The sequence below is a fragment of the Aphis gossypii genome, chromosome X (genome assembly GCF_020184175.1).
Source record: "Aphis gossypii isolate Hap1 chromosome X, ASM2018417v2, whole genome shotgun sequence".
Classification (NCBI taxonomy): domain Eukaryota; kingdom Metazoa; phylum Arthropoda; class Insecta; order Hemiptera; family Aphididae; genus Aphis; species Aphis gossypii.
The window spans coordinates 37,014,481-37,035,321 of record NC_065533.1 but is presented as its reverse complement, the minus strand read 5'-3'; the positions used below and the strand labels follow the sequence as shown (position 1 = coordinate 37,035,321).

The 20,841-nt window shown below is 27.8% G+C and overlaps 2 protein-coding genes and 1 long non-coding RNA gene across 4 annotated transcripts in view; all 3 read right to left on the bottom strand.

Moving 5' to 3' along the window:
- LOC114132966 (uncharacterized) overlaps positions 1-13,041 on the bottom strand; it is a 55,646-nt gene extending 42,605 nt beyond the window's left edge. Inside the window, exon 1 of the mRNA XM_027998576.2 lies at positions 12,278-13,041. Within this exon, the coding sequence (XP_027854377.2) occupies positions 12,278-12,590 (313 nt within the window). The 5' untranslated portion in view covers positions 12,591-13,041. The remainder of the gene's footprint in view (positions 1-12,277) is intronic.
- Positions 13,042-14,179: 1,138 nt separating this feature from the next.
- LOC126552036 (uncharacterized) lies at positions 14,180-16,772 on the bottom strand. 2 transcript variants are annotated; one of them, XR_007605893.1, is made up of 3 exons: positions 14,853-16,772; positions 14,664-14,792; positions 14,180-14,545 (listed from the first exon to the last, which is right to left on the bottom strand). It is a non-coding gene; the product is annotated as an uncharacterized LOC126552036 (long non-coding RNA). The 2 variants fall into 2 exon arrangements; XR_007605894.1 differs by having other exon boundaries at positions 14,856-16,772.
- A 638-nt stretch (positions 16,773-17,410) lies between these two features.
- On the bottom strand, positions 17,411-19,043 carry LOC114132959 (dynein light chain roadblock-type 2-like). Its single transcript, XM_027998569.2, has 3 exons — positions 18,849-19,043; positions 18,334-18,501; positions 17,411-17,603 (listed from the first exon to the last, which is right to left on the bottom strand). Exons 1-3 carry the CDS (start codon positions 19,003-19,005, stop codon positions 17,524-17,526), a joined length of 405 nt encoding a protein of 134 aa, XP_027854370.2. The 5' UTR covers positions 19,006-19,043; the 3' UTR covers positions 17,411-17,523.
- Positions 19,044-20,841: the final 1,798 nt, after the last annotated feature.

Genomic DNA, 20,841 nt, shown 5'->3' with positions numbered 1-20,841 from the left:
ATATTTGAATTACGTTCTATAAATTATACAGAAAGAGATATAATGGATAATATTTTTTTAATTATCATAGTAAGTCACTGCCTATATTACATTTTACCATTAAACGTACATATTAACCACATAAGATATTCACTCTAATGCCACGTTAAATAAAATAAAATATGTGTTCAATTTTAAGATAATAAGTATCAACTATAACTTGTAAGTTAAAACTATATAATAAATAGTATTCACTGGTCATACTCCCTCATTTCTATGTACCAAAGATATATTTTAATTTATATCCAATACATTTTTTTCCAGATTCAACGTAACGATTAGTAGAAATGGTAGGTATTTATAATATGCGTAACTTGTACTTCAAGTACTTGCTAACTTGCACCTAATATCCATCAAAAGTATAATCTTAAGATTATAATTATAAATCTAAAACAAAATTATTCATAGAGTTAAGATTTTCATGCTATTTCTGATTACCATCTACCACCCTTTGTAATCGCATATAGCATATATATTCTCTAAATATGTGTGTGTGTGTTAGTGATTAATGATTATCAACCTGCTGTGGGGCGAAGGGGGCGTGATAGGTACATTGCTGGGAAGGCCAAATCAATCATAATAAAACAAATTTTATTTTTTATATAAACAGGGAAAAATGAAAAATTAATACTATAGTCGGATACCATGTATAGCTAAACATTAAAAACCTCCGCCAGGGTATCTGTTATAACTTTTCTTTTACCTATTAAAGCTGAAAAAAGTTTTATAAAAATTTTACAGTAATTTCAGGGTAGAAAAATAAAAGGTTAGTACCTAAATACTGACATGTGTATATAATTTCAGTACTCTATAGTTTCTATTATCAATAAACTATGATAGTTAAAACGAAGTGTTTGTGGTTTCATAGTTCCAATAATGAAAAATTGAAATGGTACCTATTTAGATATAAATAGGTAAAGATTTTTTTACGAGACAACCTGTTTTGATTTCCAGTAAACTATGGACAAATAGACAATAAGTGACATTTGCTCATGCTATACATATTATAACGATTGTGAGTTATTTCACAGTAATATAAACAAAAATTCAACAGTAGTACACACCTATTAGTTTTTTTTAGAACTGAGAAGTTCTTAAATGTATAGGTATTTTATATGCGTGAAAACGTTTCGAAAATGTATAATATGTGTTATTCGGTCACATTAAACTTTAAAATACTTTAAAATATATAATATTATACCTAATAAGTGCACGTATAATAAATGATACTTAGGTATTCAGTACTGTAACGGTCACCGTTTAAATGAAATACCAAGTAAGTCTATATTATAGGTGCATCGTGACACTATACATACATATTGGCCACCCAGACGTCATATAGGCGTATATAGGTACCTACATAAATGTACGAGTGCATCATGTATAATATACAGTGCCTATGGGCCTATATGGGATAATGTAATAATTTGAATGAAAAAATGCAGCGCATGATTTGGCCCAATAACGGAATAACGTGATATTTCGATTTGTTGGACGTTTACCGTCCGATTACTATTTACATATTTCTTCATTGTACTGCCGTCGTTCGGTGCGCGGCACATGTGCACACGTCGCTATTGTTATTTTAATAATAATATAATAGAATGTTTACTCAGAAACCTGTCCGGAATGAAATTATTAATGCACTTCAAACCGCATCCGTCGTCATCGTCGTTCGCCGAAGAGGAAGAACCGCGTTTGCTTTTCCGTATACTTGCCGCACATTATGTTTCCGTTTATTATGTACACGCAGCAGTAACAGTGAACCGATATTATGTGTTTATTGATTAGGTACAGTTCGAATACACTATATAATACAGAACCATAATATATCACCTGCCCCGGTCCAATCGCTTTAAAGTATATAGGTATATTTTAATTTAAAAATATGTTGTATAACAATTTACGTAGTTGCAGATATCTATAATTGTCATTATGCACGCTCATTTGTATACATTTATATTATGCCTAATTGGGTTAACTATTTTAGGTAAATTGAGTACAGTTAGCAATGTTCCGAGAATATAAGTTTCATTAATAGAACAGTGAATAATCAACAATTAACAGTTACGGTTCAATAGTTTTAAAAATACTTAAATCGATGAAAAAAAAAGCAAAAATATGTTTGTATTTAAAAATTAAAACATACTATAATATACATAGACGTGTATCTAGATGTAAATGGATAAAAATATTCACTAATTTATAGTGATAAAATAATGTGTTTAATAAAAATAATGATATATACATGTTCTGCAAGATTGTAAATAATTATAATTACATTAATGAAGACACAACTGCTTTTTGAGGAGTTTGATGTAGGCAATTTTATTGACATTTTAATAATTAAAAGTAACAACTGATATAATTACTAGATGCTATAAGTGGTCTCACTACGACGACGTGATAACCTCTATCTGTGAATACTTATAAGTTATATTAGCTGTTGAGTGACTATAAAATTATGTAGAAAAAGGTTCATGCTAGGAACAAGAAACGACTACAAGCAATGATACAGTATAGTTAATGATATTGGTAAAAATAATAGGTAATAAACCAAACGAAAAATAATTTAACCGTAAAAAGAGAACGTTTACTCTACAGTATTTTTTTAATTTCTATTTTTTCAATATTGCTATTTCGAAAAAAAATTGTTTCCAAACGCATTATTTTTATTTTAATAACTGTTTTCCTATATTATAAAATTAAAAATCTAATATCGAAACTATAAAATTAAGTAGGTAATCTAAATGCAATTGCATCTAAATGATACATTGGTACGTACATTTTAAAGTGTTTAATTTAAAAAAATTATCCATATTGCATACAACAGAAAAATTTGAGTTTAAAAATAGGGCCGTTCTGAGGGGAAGAGAGGGAACGAGACAATTTTATCCTAAACATTTCTAGAGAGGTTAGGTTAGAACTTAGAACCCATTAGATCTGCATATTTATATAAAAATATTATATCGATAACACAATTAATTGTATTTTGTCTGTAGCTTTAGATATGTACAAATACTAAAGAGATAACGTTTTTAGTTATTCGGTATTCTGTAATCTGTTTATTCTAATTAATGACAATAATTATAATTTATTTTTGTTGTCGCAGTAATGCAAAGAATAATAGTGTAAATATTCAAATTTTAGTATTAATTCATTATAGAAACTATCATATAGTAGGTAAATTAAAATAAATAAAAATGTATTAATGGTCAAAATACAACAAAATCGGCTATTAAACACGAGTAAGAAAAAACTATACGTAGACTATGAAGATTTGTTATAAAGAGCTGTGCTATAATAAATAAATTATATTTTTATAATACCACTTAAATTACTATTAATTAAAGGTTAATTTAAGCCAAAATACGTCCAATTTTTTATTTTCCATGACTACTTATTTATAATTATCTAATTATCAAAAATTTATTGTACGACCTTCAGGAAAAGAAAGGATCAAAGTTATCGAAAATCATTTTTTACGAAATTTGAACTAGTATAGTAGTATGTACAGTAGATTCCGTCTAATGTAATGTAGGCACCGGTTAATATTGGCATTAGCGTAATATGGGCAAAATGGCCTGGTCCCGATACAAATGTATATGATTCGGTTTATGGGGGCAATTTTTATTTTATCATTGCTTTAAAATATATACACATAATATCAGTTATTCAGTACACATAATATTGTTGAGATGCAGTGGTGTTAACCGTGTGGAGCGATAAAACATGTAATAGTAATATGACATCGAAATCGTCCTAAATGTATATTGTATAACATATATTAATATAATATAATAATCAAACAAAGAGTCATTAACTAACTAAAAAGTTAATTATATTTTAATTAACTTAATTTAGTTTCAAAATCATAATTTTATTGAAATAAATTTGTCCAACTGGGAAAAAAATTGATACAATTAATATTAATAAATAGGTAGGTATTAACATATAAATAATCGAAAACTTAGCCACAAAAAGGCAATGGCGGGCATTAACTTGTTTAAAAGTTAATTTTTTTTAACTTTTCAACTTAACTAGATAGTAATTTTTGTTTTTAACTTATTAACTTATTCAGTTAAAATTTATATTGTTTTAATTTAGCTTTTTATAGTTAATTATCATTATTTTACAATTAAGTTAATTCAAATTATTTTATGGGTAGATGTAGCCTATAAGTTTCTAGTAACAATGTAGTATGTACTATAATAATAATTTTAAATTTTATGTTTACACAGTGCTAAGCGTCTTGGTAAATGTTTGTACAAATCAAAATACTAGTGCAATTTATAACATGAATTAATTGACTTGAAAAAAAAACTTTTTTATTACTGAGTTAAGTTTATTTTATTTTCCATCTTAACTTTTAACTTATCTAGTTAATTTTTTTTTTTTTTTGTTAACTTTTAACTGTAACTAAAGGAAATTTAATTGAATTAACTTAACTATAGCCACAGTTAATTATTTTCATTAACTTATCGCCACCTTTGCAAAAAGGATAAATCACTCCTCCACGAAAACATTATTTCATAAAAGGTATAATGAGTACCTATAAAATATAAAAATATAGTGTGGAAATGTAAAACTTAAGTAGGTAAGTAAGTTAATATTTTTTATGAAATTAAATGAAATATGATTAATGACTCAGTGAAATAGTGGACAATTAATCATATTAAAATAACAAATAATATATTACGATGACACTAATTTTATCGAATTAAATATATATATATATTATATACATAATACCTATTTAAGTTCATACAACATACCCATTAACTATTCAATGAAATTTAATTTAATTAATTATCCTCACAAGTTATTTGTCAATTATTAAGACAGTTATTAATTTACATAATAAATCATTTCTTAAAGAAAATTTTATACCTATACACGGTAGGTGATTAATTGTCTATCTCAGTTTTTAAAGCCAAATACAATAAATTTTGTGTCTACTTATTTATGGATACGTAGGTATATATTACGATTTTGAGAAAATATACTGATAGATGCTAATTTACATTAAAATTGTTTATAACATTTTAATATTTATTTAAAAAATTTACATAAAATATAATAAATATCCTTTTCTCCAATCATTCAAATCCTCAATTTTATTTTTAAAATTTACGAGTTAGGTATAGGTTCTTAATTTATTACTATCATAATATATTATAATATTAATAAATTGCGATTTAAATTTAATTTATCCCCGTATTAATATTAATCAAATAAAAATATATGGCAACTCCAATTCCTGAAGAATCCATTTTGTCCGAACTAAAACGTAAATATTATGTTATGTTGATAACATCAGTGAACTCGATTTTGAATGTTTATACGTAATATGTATGTATGTATGTTTGTATGTATTGTTATTCAGTTATTGTAAGGACTAAGGTTAATTAAACTTTAGACATTTCTCCATTTGTCTTTAGATACAAAAAGTAGCTTTGAAAAATTAGTTAATAAAGTTTTAATATGGAAAAACACGCTTCTAAAATAATTATATAATAACAAACTGATATTGGACATAATACTCGTATTTTATTATTAGTTACTACTTATCAATTATTATAAACTAATGTTATATCATATCGTTAACTTCTCTAAGCCCGTGTTTTATAGTTAATTATAAATTACAAAAAATGGAACTTTAAAGCATTTAATGTGGCATAATAAATGTGTATTCATAAATATAATAACGTAGTATACCTACACCAATAATGTGTCAAATATAACTTACACCATTTGAACAATGTCATTATAACTATACAATTTTAATTTTAGAATAAGTTTGTATTATATTTTTTTTTCTTACTACTAACAGTCTTTTAACAATAAATAATATTTTGCCACGAAAAACAAATTTATGATATCGTACTCATGCCACAATTTGTACGGATTGCCGTAAGCCTATACCTATTTTATATGTTTATAATGTCTATACTGTATATAGGTTGCATGGATGGGCTATGCCCGACCGAGTCGTTAATGATAAATTAATAAAGAAATCACGGAGCTATTCGCGGACCTCGTGACTCGTGATATCTATACACGAATGTCCATCCGTTCTATTGTTCGGGGATGAATGCGTACAACGATAATAATAACATAATATGACAGTTAAACGTGAGACGAGTGTAGAAAATATAGTCATTGGCCTGATTAAAAAATACCTGTATATTAGGTGCATATATATATTATGTATACGCGTATGAATGAAAGTCATTTTCTTAACGCATAAATAACATAATATGGTACATTAATATTTTGTTATACTCGCCGGCGACCCAAGTACTCAAACAGTCAAGCCATTTAAGTCTGATGTGACGTGACCCCTGCGACATGCGATAGATTATTTATTTTATAACAATACATATATATATATAGATTTTATTGTATCAATTATATAAAATTTAGTTTTACCATCGTTTATACGATAGGTATTATAAATCAAAAACATTAAGTATATACGAGTAGTAATCAACAGACAATAGTGGAGTGGTCAGAGATTTTCAATATGTTTTTTTTCGTAGTGTATACGATTACGATTTATTTGTTAGACAATACCAAGAGTAAAAATCATTTGATCTTAAGTTTGATTTTTTACATTAAATCAATTAAAGCGCATTAAAATATAAAATTTAAAATATATATATATATATATATGATTACGAATTTTCATAATAATGTATAGGTAATTGTATAACCGCGAACTTTTAATTTAAAACTATGTACACAATTTAAATCTTTAATGCGGGTAGTTTTTTTTTAATTTTTTACTTTTTATTCTCTATAGACTTTTAGCAGTTAGGACTACCCTTTTAATTTTTACTCGCGGGTCATAAATTCACAAATAGATGCTATAGTGATTTTTATCTATAAACAGATTTTTGCCGCTCATAATGTATATATATTATATAATATATATATATTACATAAATGATTGTTGGAGCGATATACCAAGGCACCACACAATTCATGATTATATTCATACTATGCGTTCACATGTGAAATAGGTAAAAGCAACAAAACATTTCGTTCATGAGCACTCATTTTATAATTTATTCAATTACACGTTTTGTCTATTAAAACCAACCAGTGTTAGGACGTCATCGTCTAATGTATTATACCTCCCATACTGTTTGGTTTGATATTTTATAGCTATACCTACCTATAGCTACCTAGTATAAATGTAAGTAAACTGTATTACAGAGGAGTCATTTGAGGAGGAGAGTTTGTAAAGATAAAATTCGCTCAGTATATTGTTTTAAAAATAGTTCAGTTATGAAAATGACCTAACTCACAAACTAAATCTTCTTATAATTTATATTTTATAGATTGATTGGATATAGGCATAAAGCATTGTACCTATACATTTCAAAGTTTAAATTTTAAAAATATAGGTACATAACATTTTATACAATTTCTTAAAATTGTATAGCTAACTTTGCCGCTACCGGGCATAATGTGCTACCAGTGTGTCTGCTCCATTCCCTCTAAATACAGTCCAAATAATAAATTGCTTATTAGGTAGGTACCCAGGACACATACTGCAGGTCATCGTGTTTTCATATAACTAATAATCTGTACAAACTACAAGGTATTATAAATTAATAGTTGATTTTCGGCGTCCGGTTAAGTTTGGATCTGACACGGTTGTCCGATCGCTGAAAACTGTCGCGTCCATAATGATAATTATTTTTTACGTTCCGTTATATCGTTATTATAGGAAATTAGGGACGAATGACTACGACGGACCACCAGCTATACCTATACCTAACATGCATAGCACCCGGACGCGGTTGTCGTTTTGTCAGTAAAAAACGGGTTTATACATAGATTCTAATATTCTATACAATACTAATATTACTATTAAATATATTATAATAACGGGCAGCAGTAGGCAATACTCTTAAGTTTATTATTTACGCCCAGTTATATACTTACCGCAACCGGTGCCCAGTTATTAATATGTTTGTACTACGTTATACCTACGTTGATGCCGCCTATTATAATATTATTTTATACGTCGTCGTTTCGATATGGAGCCGTTCGTCCAGTGCACGAGACAATGTCTCAACAGCAGCAGCTCGTACAGGTATATAACATAATAATTACGAGTAGAGGTATACGCTATAATAACCTTAATAACGGCGGAATAGTTTACTTACGGTTGAAAATCGTTAAACGAATTTGCATAAAATCCAGGTACATAAAAGAGATTGAGTAAATAATATAAACGTGTCTTGTATATTATTTTATAATATCACCATATATATATATATATTATAGCAAATAATGCACGAGACTCTGCGGATTTGATGGCAATATTATTATTATTACGGAAAACTCCACACGAGCGTAAAGGTTAACTACTGCAGAGGACTCATTAGGTACGAGAAGGATGGGGGCTAAGCGATGTGTAAAAGTTTATGTACCTATATAGTTTCTTGAAATTAGGTTCACTCGCATTCTATACGCACGATGAGTAATTCAGATAATAATTTGTACGATTACGAAAGAAAAAATACCTTTTATTTACTGGCGTCGCGTGTAAATTTTTATAACATTAATGTCAGAAAACGTAATTCCAAATGAAATTTACAAATATATAACGAGAAAAACATATAATAATCATGCTTAAAAACAAAAAACATGACTTTAATAGTTAATACACGTTTCATAGTACCTAAGTATTTTTTTATATACCTTTATACCATGTAAATGAATAATCAAAATCGTGGTAATTTTGATAATTTTCAATTGTCAAGATAAACGGTCAAATATAAATGGGTAATAATATTCCGTTTCATGACCGAAATTATTTTTAAGTATAATAAATGCAAAAAATTAGTTCATAATCGTGAACGGTTCGAGAAATTATGTATTCATAATCACTGTTAATATCATAATTTAAGATTTATAGTTAATTAACCTCTTCAAGATTTTAATTATTTTCTTAGATATAAAATCATATACTATCGTACTAATATAGTTTAAGTATTTATAACTAAATAAGGTATCTTGGTAGCAATTTATTCTCATCACATTATACATACATTTATTTAGTTTAATATAAAATACATAAAATGCATTTTTACATTACATACATTTATTCTTCATCAGTTCTAGAATTATGTCTGAATATTATTACTGATATCCGACACTTAGCGCTACAGCGCAGCAAGTACTTTTCATATTCAATTAAAATAAAATGTATTTATATCCTAAGTGTACACGGGTTTTATATGGAACCATAACCAGTATTAACGACTCGCAAATTGATAATAACTTTATAAGATCCATTAAACGGGGTGAACAAGTTGAACCTTGGCTGAAAAATCGTGACTTTATATGATCTAATTACCGTTCCGGAGGAATATTCTTCACCTTTTTTTTCTGAGAGGTTAACCCATGTTATTTTGAAAAAAATATCTGGGCCGTTTGATGGTATAATTAAATTAAAAAAAAAGTAGGTCAGCGCATTTCGGTTATTTGGATTTTATGCATTTCGGATGTTTGTCCATCGTCCCTTCGGTCCTCGGACAGGATAGTGTAATTTTACTGTAGGCATTCAATTTGAATGCTATATGATTGCATTCGATAAAAAAACGATTCTGAGCGGACAGAGGATCTTTTTTATTTAATTTTATTCATTTTTATGGTGATAAATAAAGCCGTAGGTAATTATTTTATACTACATAATCATGAAGTTGTACATTTTTTCTCCTTTAACCGCTTTTATTTCGAGTATCATTTCGAAAAATGACCTGTTTAAAGTACCAGCTCAAGAACATTAGCTTTCAGAAAATATGCTACACTTGTACTTTTGAAAAAGTTTAGAGGGAGAAAAAGTTTTTACAGAATAAAAAAGAAATAAACATCATTGTAAAACCAATACATTCCTCGCTCCGCTCAGAATCTAAAGTGTGAATATAAATATGTATTTTTAATTTACCTACTTGGCATTACACATTTTTCAATTAAGTAACACATTGTATTTAAATAAAATTGTTTGATCAACTTATACATATTATAAAAATTTCTACAAAACTGTTTAGAATTTTAATATTTCTACACTTTTTTTTTTATTTTTTATTTTCGCCAAGTCGAAAATTAAAAAGTAAAACAAGTTTGAAGCAGTAAGTAGGTACAATTTAATGAAGGTATTGATTTTTATTTTTTAGAAACTTTTAAAAGTGTTAGTAAAATCCATGTATAGCTTTTCCATATTCTTGCTATTCAGACATTCAAAATAAGAAAAATTAATACTGAATTCTTAGTACTTAATAGATACCTCATTTATTAGAGTTAAATTACAAAGGTATTATTTAATTTGTACTTTATACAGAGAAGAGTATGTGTTCGAACTAAAAGTTTTTCGTAATAATATAATTGTTTCAAAACGATTTGTAAATTCAAAATTACCTATGTATGTCTATTGTATATATATATATGTATATATATATATATATATATATATGTATATAATACCTACATTATGTTATGTCTAATGTAAGTATATTAATAATAATAATGTAATACTAAATTATATACTTAAATTTATGATACAGAATAGAATATAATAAATTTTTGTTAAAATAAAGCTTTAAAAAAAATAAAGCTAAAGAATCAACTTCTTATTGCTCAGGGCTGACGTAAGTTGCGAGTGAAAAAATGAACTTCGTATGTTTTTGTATTAATTTATTGCTAATTCACCATACATTTTACTTCAAACTAGGTTCCATATGAGTGTAAACAAAAATGAATTTATCTATGAATTATTGTAAGATTTTCATGATACTGATCATTTCTTAGAATTTTCTTTCTACTGAGAAAGTATCGAATAATCGAAGATTTAAATTAATAAGAATTGATTATAATTTATAAATTAATATATGAATAATACAAGGAAATTATCAAAATAGATTAATTTTTAAACTAACTATCCACACATCATATTATAGGTACACATAGGTTAGGTACATATGATACGTTGGTACTCGATATTTTTTTATAAATTAATAACAGTTGATGATATTACATGAATTGTAAATTATTGGTAGGAATGCAATTTATACTTGGAATAAATTAAATTCAACTTACTATTTCTATAGTAGAAAAATAAACTACCTACTATCTAATAGCAAAATAATTATTAAATACGTCATAAAGAAATATTCTTAGAAATATAAATTTAGAAGGTTTCTGCTTAGAATCATTTTTCGAACAGAATAATAATTGATTATTAAAAAATATATATAATAATGAGGTACACACGTCACCTATACTATCAACAGCAACGCAAGTTCCCGATTTTTATTTAAACATTGCAGACGTCTTTTTTGAAATTACCAATGATAAAAAATTATTTTTTTTACTTTAATTAAAACCATCAGACTATGTCCAAGTAATATTTATTCAACTTTTCGATAAAAAGTATACACGAGAAGTAAGTATAGACGAGGAGTAAGTATATTGTATTTTAATAATTTTTAGACATTGCTACGATACTAATCAGTGTTTTTCAAAAATGATGTGTGTAGATCGACATAAAATAAAATTTCAAATAATATGTACAAAAATACATGTTATATTATATCTTTATCTTTGACGGGTAATTGTTTTATTTTATCATATCTTATTCTCAAACTGATGGAAAATTAACTATTAATATCCCTATGATATTTTGATACAGGTAAAATACAAATCTACACGCGTGAAAACTTTTCGAGGCTCCGTGTGAAATAGGTGATAAAACATTGTCAACATGATTGTTTTTTTTTATTATATTCACAAATCAAATCATTAAATGTACGTCATTTAAGTGCCTATTTATTTATTTTCTAGATTTTGTTGAAACAAATTATTGTATCGGACATATTATACATTTTAAACTGAAAATAATTTAAAATCATAATATCGAGGAAGGTATTTAGAGGTGTTTTATTTTCCAAAACTTTATTTATTTATTTTCTTAAACAAACAGAATTTTCATTCTTATTTTCTCTCGCACACAGCTGTATTTTATAAGTCGTCATTAAACAAATACGTGTGGTGGAAAATAGAGACTATAGGTATACACTAAAATCCGTATCAGGTCTTGCGACTCGATCCCTTAATCCTGCAGACTCGGTTATTAAAACACACCTAGACATATAGTAAATTATGTCTACAATACGACAGCAGTACAATGATAATATTGTATAATAACGTAAATCCAACTCACCCGCGTTGGCGTTCTTCTGAGGCACCGCGGCGTACGACACGCAGACGCCCGTCTCGTACGTGACTGCGGCGCACTGGTCGTCCGACCTGCAGGCGTCTATGCACTGCGGCAACGTGAACAGGGCCAACTGTTCGCGCATCGCGTGCTTGGCCGCCGGACTGGCCGCGTACCCGGTGAGCAGTTCGAAGCTGACGTCGCCGGCTTCGCACTTGAGCGCGGCGGCCGGGCGACCGCAACCCGCCATCACGGCGACGACGACCAGCAGCGACGGTGCCACCGACAGCGGGACGAGCCGCCGCGGGTGCGGGTCCATGACTTTGCGATAAAAGTCGCGGCGGCAGTGAGTTCCTTCCGCCTCGTCAAAAGGTATATGGTGACGATGTCGGCGTGAAAGAAAAAGCGCGACGAATGGTTTTGTAGTAGGTAACAATAATAATAAATAATAATAAAAAAAATACAAAATATATGTGTCGCAAAACGATAATGCGTTAATCAAACACTAATTTTTTTTTTTTTTATCGTGTCGTGTACGTTTTGACGCTATACGCGATGGACACGACTCGTGGGGCGTTGAGGTCGCGACGTCGGTGCCGCGGAGAGCCGAATGAGACTGACGCGTCGGAAGCGTCACGATGCGATCGACCGTGGTCCGCGGGCACGTGGTTGCGGCGCGGCGGCCGTGATTTCCGAGAGTCGAGAGCGGGAGAGAAGAACCGCTGGCAGGCAAGACGCCTCCGCCGCCGCCGCCGCCGACGTCTTCACTACGACGATTATACGAATATTATTATTCGTATTTTGCGTTTAACATTATAAATATATAATATATATATTTTTATAATCATTATTTATTATTTTATATTATACTGTTGCCGAAATAATAGACGTGTATTAGCTTCGCACAAACAAATAATACCTAATAATAATATAGGTGATATATATAGCGACTTGCTATGCGTCAACACCTCGCTGCAGCCGGACCGCGGGAAACGCGAGCGAATGACCTAATAGAAACGCCGTTACCGCAAATCGTAAATAATAGGTAACAAATTATTTCATTTCCACTATTATCGCATTACCTGTAAATATAAATGTATCTACTTATATATTTACGAACAAGTATAGTACTCGCGTGACGCGTAGTATATAGGTAGGTATAGAGGTGTCAACAATATTAAAATACAGTCGTGTCTCTTCGTCTTCTCGTCCGGAATGAATGACCAAAACGTTATGTTTTGGAATACGATGTTGCCCCTATTAAATATCAAAAAATATATTTCAACGCCACGACGATGCCGCTACTATAGTTTCAATAATATATAGGTACCAACATTTTATTGTCATGAATATTCAGACCTCGCGATTGACCTCTCTGAAACATTAACGCCCGCGCACCGTGCAGCAGACCAACGCATTTGATTAAAATACCTATAATATTATTAATTATAAATTTATATAATATATGTGACCACCCAATAAGATGTTCGTCAAACTTATTTCGTAACTTTTCAAGTTCAATGTTCTACTTCGACGTAATAGGTATTTGTGGGCTAATTTGCTAATAACCCTCACCCATCACCTACACCATTAACATTTCCATTAATACATTCATTCATTTATTTCAGTTTTTTTTATAATTACCAACCTATATGACACGTTAAGTATTTTGCAACAACAACAAACTTCATTAGTTCTAATTGTTATAATAATTAATCAGATAGTTATAGAAATATTAGAATTATTTAGCTACAGTGGAACTTCGATAAGCCGAAGCTCAAGGGAAATGCAATGTTTTCGACTTACTAAGATTTTAAAATGTATATGTATTAAAGTTTTTAGTTATTATATTATATATATATACAATGTAAAAATAAATGTGATTATAATATATAGTAGGTACCTATATAAAACATATATATATATTTATAAATAAAAAAAATTATAATAAAACATGTGTACAGTTTTCAACTTTATAATAGATAATTTGTTATCATACTTTGACTTAAAATTTGAGAGTACATACTAACATACTATTATCAATAGTGTTTAAGCCGATTAGGCGACAAATGTTTATAAAATTATCCGTCTTTATTCAGAATTCAAACTATTCGGAGCACAGAATGTTCGAGTTATCTTGAGTTTTTCTTTCGAGTAATCGAGGTTTTCGCAAGGAAACGGCATTTTTTTCGACTTATCTAGGTTTTGGACTTATTGATAGGTTCCACTGTATGTATATGTATTTTTTATGAACTTTGCGCCGAAAATAAATTGCTACACAATATCAAAAAAAAACGTTAGAAAAGACGATTCCAAACCTATATTGTCTATGAAAATGTTTACTTTTCTATTTATTAATATAATATATTTTTAGTGTAATAGTATATTATACCGTGGTAAGTAATAATGTAACTTGATTTATTGATAAAGTTGCCAATTGCCAAACGTCCTGATTTTTAATATACAGAGTTCCGGCGTCCCTATAAAGTGTGTCGGAATAGCCAATTGTCCCGGAACTTAACTTCAATAATTTATGTTTACAATTAATCTTTTACTAAAAAGTTACAGTAAAAAAACTGACTACTTGATTGACTGATGTAATCAATTTTAAATTCATTTTCCCGGATTGGTGACGGCAGTATAATATTATTATATTGACGAATACGTAAAATACGCTCATTGTTTTCCTATTCTCTGCTTATGACAATATTTTTATTCACTTATCGCTAATTATGGCCTGCACAGTGCACTGTGTGTGTTTTTGTGATATTCCTACAGTGAAAATATAGAATATTAAAATTAAAACTATGTTTGACTGCAGTGAAGTAGCTATTAGTAAGATATATTATAAATTTATCTATTTTTTATTTATTTATTCCGCGAACATTATGCCAAAAATTTGTCCGTGTTTAATAAAATTAAATATTTAATTATGTATTGGTATTATTGAATTTTACTTATGTTAAAAAAAAATTTAAGTGGAAATATTTATTATTTAAGACAAAACGAGTATTCAAAAATTTTTAATCTATATACGTTATCAAATTTGTTTTAATCAATATAATAATCCTATGCATAACTATATAAAATATATACATAAAGATTTCAAGTACAGAAGTAACATACAATTTGAATACACGACCTGGTTTAAACCAAACGTCACTCTGATCGCGTATAGATTATTATATACTTATACAATTCCGCGGAAGTAATGCGAAAGCTATTGCCGTGGCGCCGTCGGTTCAAATACGATAAAAATAAAAAGATATATACCTATAGGATATAATGCTATATTAAAAATTAATTTTTAAAATTTGTTAGTGCCTTCTACATTTACAAATAACAATATAAATAATATTTTTAGTGAGCTCGATTCAAAAATTGTTTCTGTTTCTTTACGGTTTATAGCAACATTAGCAACATACTATTATATATCTCACAAGCATATAGTCCACCAATTTGAATATTAAACTGTCGGCACAAACAAAAATCTAAAATTAAATTATACATAATATAAAATGAAATATAAATACACTACACAGTACACGTATTATAATAGCTTATATCGTTTTTAATACAAGTACAATAATTATCAATATCACTGAATTCAGATGTTAAAATAGTATCAAGATTGACTGGAGGAAAATATATGGGTATAGTAGGTCATGGGGCATGGGTCTTATAGCAGATCGAATGTCATCGGGATAGATAATATTTTTCTTATTTTTTATATTAAATCCTTGTACATTACATGAACAAAAATAACAATCATCACCATGATTTGACAAACCATTGGTATTCCGAAACGTAAAGCTTTCTTCTTACCTTTAGTCCAATTTCTAAAGTCTTCGACGCAAATTTTACAAACTTTATGAGGTGCCCATGATTTATCCTGGTCTCCAATTTTTATTCCAAAATATGCATAGTACCTATGCATTTTTCACGAAAGGATTGATGTTTTGAATTTGTTTCTTCACCATAAACTCGCCACAAATAAAACAAAAAATGTCTGGACTATTAACGCAGCGTCTTCTTTCCATGTTTATAATATATTTTATTATATTATATTTAATAAAATATTTCTAATAGAACACTGACAATAATATATACTTACTATTGACACTAAATGATAAAAATAAAGTTATAATAAACACATTTACCTCCGAGCTTATTTTATCAGTTTTTTCCTAATTGACGATTCCGTATAGTCGAATATACAGATATACCTACCTAATATAAAAACCACTATATCTTTATTCATTATAATAAAATGTATGGATTAAGATATGGTTGTCAATTGTAACTATGTATTAATATCGTAACGATAACATAATATAATAAAGAATTAACTGTTCGTAGGCTATTTGTGCATAATGTTAATTGGTAATAACGGGATAACTTTAGAACTTTACGTGATAGACAAAAAATTGTAATATTTTTGAAATCAGTGTCAAAAAATACATATAAATCAGTTATTAAATTTTAAACAGTAAAATCTTTATAGACCTGTGTTATTATTCATATTATTATCTGTGCTGTTACTTTCCATAACAACGTATCATTATTAGATTATAGGTAGGTAGTATAGGTACTATTATAGGTAGGTACATACAATATTATGTTCTCTATATAAATAATATTATCGTGCACGTCATTATTGTGACCTAAGGTGATGTTTATTTGTAAATCAAAATGCAATTTGTATCTGTCTGGGTCATATATTATTCATAAATAATAATAAACTACCAGAAGCAATCGCAGATCAGTATATAGGTATATACACCTATCTACTATTATCCATTGACGATTGACTCGACTATGTGGTATCTTGTATTTAGTTTTGTGTCGGCATCTCGTGTGTATCGTACCTATATATACCTAAGCCATAACACAACACGCACGCAATGCAAATATTCATGAACAAAGTACTAAGTAGGCCAGTTTATAAGGTATACACTCAAAAGTGGAAGAGTGTTTGGTACTAATGGGAAAATAATATGTGACAAACTGGTTTTATAAGAATAGAGAATGAAAAAAAATTAATGTCACCAAGATAAATAGAAAAGAAAACGATGTTGTAAATAAGCCATTAGCCAACCATTAAAAAAATTTTCATGCAATCGTAAAAAAAATCAATACTTTAATATTATTCCGTGTATTTCATGTATTGGTAAAGCAAAATAAGTACAACATAACTAGTTTATAATAACAAAATTTCATTTTTGTTTTATTCAAAGCAATATGTAGACGCATTATGATAAAGAGTTTGCTATACTTTTCATAATAGACTTAAGATTTTGTTTCTGAAGAACGATTATTATGAAATCTTTACCTGAAAAAAAAAACATTTTATCTCCTTTATTCAACTGATAGTTAAATAATGCTGTTTTAGTATAATACCTCTGCCTACTATATAGCATTATAACTAAAGATTAGATTTTGTATAAAATTCATGTTACTATTTTCAACATCATTTACGTGCAGTCAATGAGTGTCCAGAAATCATTACATGATTGATTAAATATCAAAATTATAATATATAGTGCATATTTTTGCATATTTAAACAAAAAAAAAAAACCGTACAAATATACACTTAACGATCCATAAAGGTATTGAGCAAAAAAAAAACAGATTATAGGTACGTTTATAAAATATTAATATCAAATATTTTATTTTTTTCTTATTTATATCAGGACATAACCAATATATCTATTATTTAATTTTAATAAACTTATAACACTTTTGTATAACATATTAATTGTCATATTATACATCTCACTTTTTGTTTATGGAAATCTTAACAAAATAAATAAATAATTATCACTGCAAAATTAAAATTAAATGTAAAATGTAATAAAAATAAAAATTTTATTTTAAGTACATATTTGGCATCTTTTTCTTACATATTTTGACTTTTTTAAGTGCATGTTCACATACATATTTTAAAATGCATATAAATCCGGTCTTTAATTATAACATTTTAAATATTAATTTATAGTCAAATCCAATCATTTTTTATAAGTGTTATTTTATTAGAAAAATACGTTTAAACGAAATTTACCTGGTGCCACCAATACTTCTCGTCTTTTAGAACCCATTCGTAAGACAGTTAACTCGTTTGACGGATCCAGGTTTCTGACAAACCCTATTGCGTTTTCAGCTAACGTGGACAACAATTCAGCGTAACTAACAGACGATCTCATGTCTAGAGTTGAAGTTATAAGATCACCTATAAAATTTTTATCTATGTCAAACATACAAGCTTGTACACAAGGTGTTTAAGAGGTTCAACCCCTCTCCTCGTCTCCCCGAAATCAACTTTTTGTTATATAAGTATGAAAATATACAATCTTAGTCTCCTCTTACAAAAAAAATAAATGTGTATGTACCTACAGATATATAGGACACATTCACAGAGATCACATGTTAAGGACGAAAGAGTGAATATCACAAGCATTAATTTATTAATTTAATAATAAATAAGTCGTGAGTATTAATAAGTTAATAAGCCCATGATCACAATTATTACTAAACACCTAAACACTATAATAAGACACACCGCTTAAGAATACACACCATTATTGTTTACGACAATGACACCATCAACTCCGTTGTGAGATTGGATACGTTTTACAGTTTCTTCGAATTCGTGATGAATATCATTCATTTTCTGGTTCAAATTTTTAAAAGATTCAATAAGACACACTAACAATTTAATAAGTATGATTATCATTCAAAGCGTAAAATATTAGTCAAATTATACTAGTTGTTTCTATGATTACATAATAATATGTAATATTATTAAAAAATAATAATATAATGATATTAATGTTTTTTATTATATAATATAATATTATGATAGTATTGAATATCTACGCTTAACATCATAATATATTATTATTTTTAACGTAATTTTTAAGGATTTTTCAATAGGCAATTATTTTGATTTACACGATCACAATTTGTATTAGTATTAAAATATCATGAATATTTATCAAAAATATTTATTAGTATTACATCAAATTAAACTATATAGCTCAGGGATAGCAAACCTTTTGAAAACTACGTGCCAAAAATTACCTTTTTTTGTTTTCGATAGTGGTGCCATCATGAAAAATATTATATTCAATAAGCCGTATCTTCAAAATATTTTCATCTATTATAATATATTAATATTTTAATTTTTCGCGTGATACCTCGGGCATGCGTGCCATGAATTTGACATCCCTGATATAGCACATGCATGTAATATCTATAATAATAAGTAGCACTAGTGTTTGAAATCTAAAATATTTCACGAAGTGAATATAATATCATAACGTTGATTTTTTTCTTAGAAACAAAAATGGTATTTAAATCAAAAAGTCATGACTTATTTAAATAAAGAAGTAATTTGGTTTTACGAATTTTAATTCTGAAATCAGGTTATAATTGTTTAACAAGTTTACTAAATTTTATTAATTTTAATAATGTCGATTTTTAATATTCTTAATACTATTATAGTTTTGTGATAAAAAAAAAATATATTAAATTATTATTCATTGATATCACAGCTGCGACCACCTCTGTCAAAACTTATTGAATTTAGTAAGCAATCAAAATCCGTTTTCAAAACGAAAATCATTCAAACCAAATTCCTAATTTTTTTCTGCCTATACTCGGTAAGTATTTTATTTAAGTATTTTTAAATTCAAAAAAGTTGATCGTAATGTTGATATAATTGTTTCTTTTCTAGAACAAATACAACTTTACCTTTATATTTTTAAAACATATGTAACTAAAATACAGAATTTCGCATTAAAAATGAAAGTATAAAGTATTCAATTTTTTTCATTTTTAACCGAAGAAAAAGGAATCATTACTGTTTTTTGTGTAAGATCTAAATATTTGACTATGAATAATTACTTCTACCTCTACGGTGTCGTAATATAAAAGAAATTAATCATGTTTGTATATTTCTCCTGATTCCTATGCAACATATTATACAGTTTAATTATATAGTTTATCTACGAAAACGCCTTAGAAAATGAATATTGAACAATCAATATTAAAATATTATAATTTTTTTTAATCATAAAATTATAATATAATTTAAACTAAAATTTTATATTAATTTAAATTACTAAAAAAACTTAACTATTAATAGTGTTAACTGCTATTCTGAATTTAATGTAAATTTAAATTGGTTGTAACTAAATAATTAAAATATTGTACAATGAACATTGAACACCCTCACAAGGGTGCGCGGGAATTAGTGGTTGGTGTTGTTGAATATTATTCTGTTTAACAAAAGAGCATTCACATATTATAATAACAGCATTTTTTTTACAGTCTTGAAAATGTATTTGATTGATACAAAAATGTAATTTATTTTATACAATATGCCAATACATATTATGCTTTGAGTAAAAAAAAAAATATAGTCAGAACAAATTTTTCTAAAAGTAATGACAGAACAAATAATAATACATTCAACTCTAGATTACACTCATTAAAAATATTCAAAAGATTCTATGCACATGGTATTTTTGACCGTGTGTTGAAACATATCAATTAAAACTCGATGAAT

Bases quoted from the DNA above. Each gene is read 5' to 3' on its own strand.
- LOC114132959 (XM_027998569.2), bottom strand. From the start codon at position 19,005: ATGATAATCATACTTATTAAATTGTTAGTGTGTCTTATTGAATCTTTT. The intron at 18,502-18,848 runs GTGTGTATTCTT...AAAATTTTATAG, and splicing joins CATTGTCGTAAACAATAATG to GTGATCTTATAACTTCAACT. The intron at 17,604-18,333 runs GTAAATTTCGTT...TTTTTTTTTCAG, and splicing joins AGAAGTATTGGTGGCACCAG to GTAAAGATTTCATAATAATC.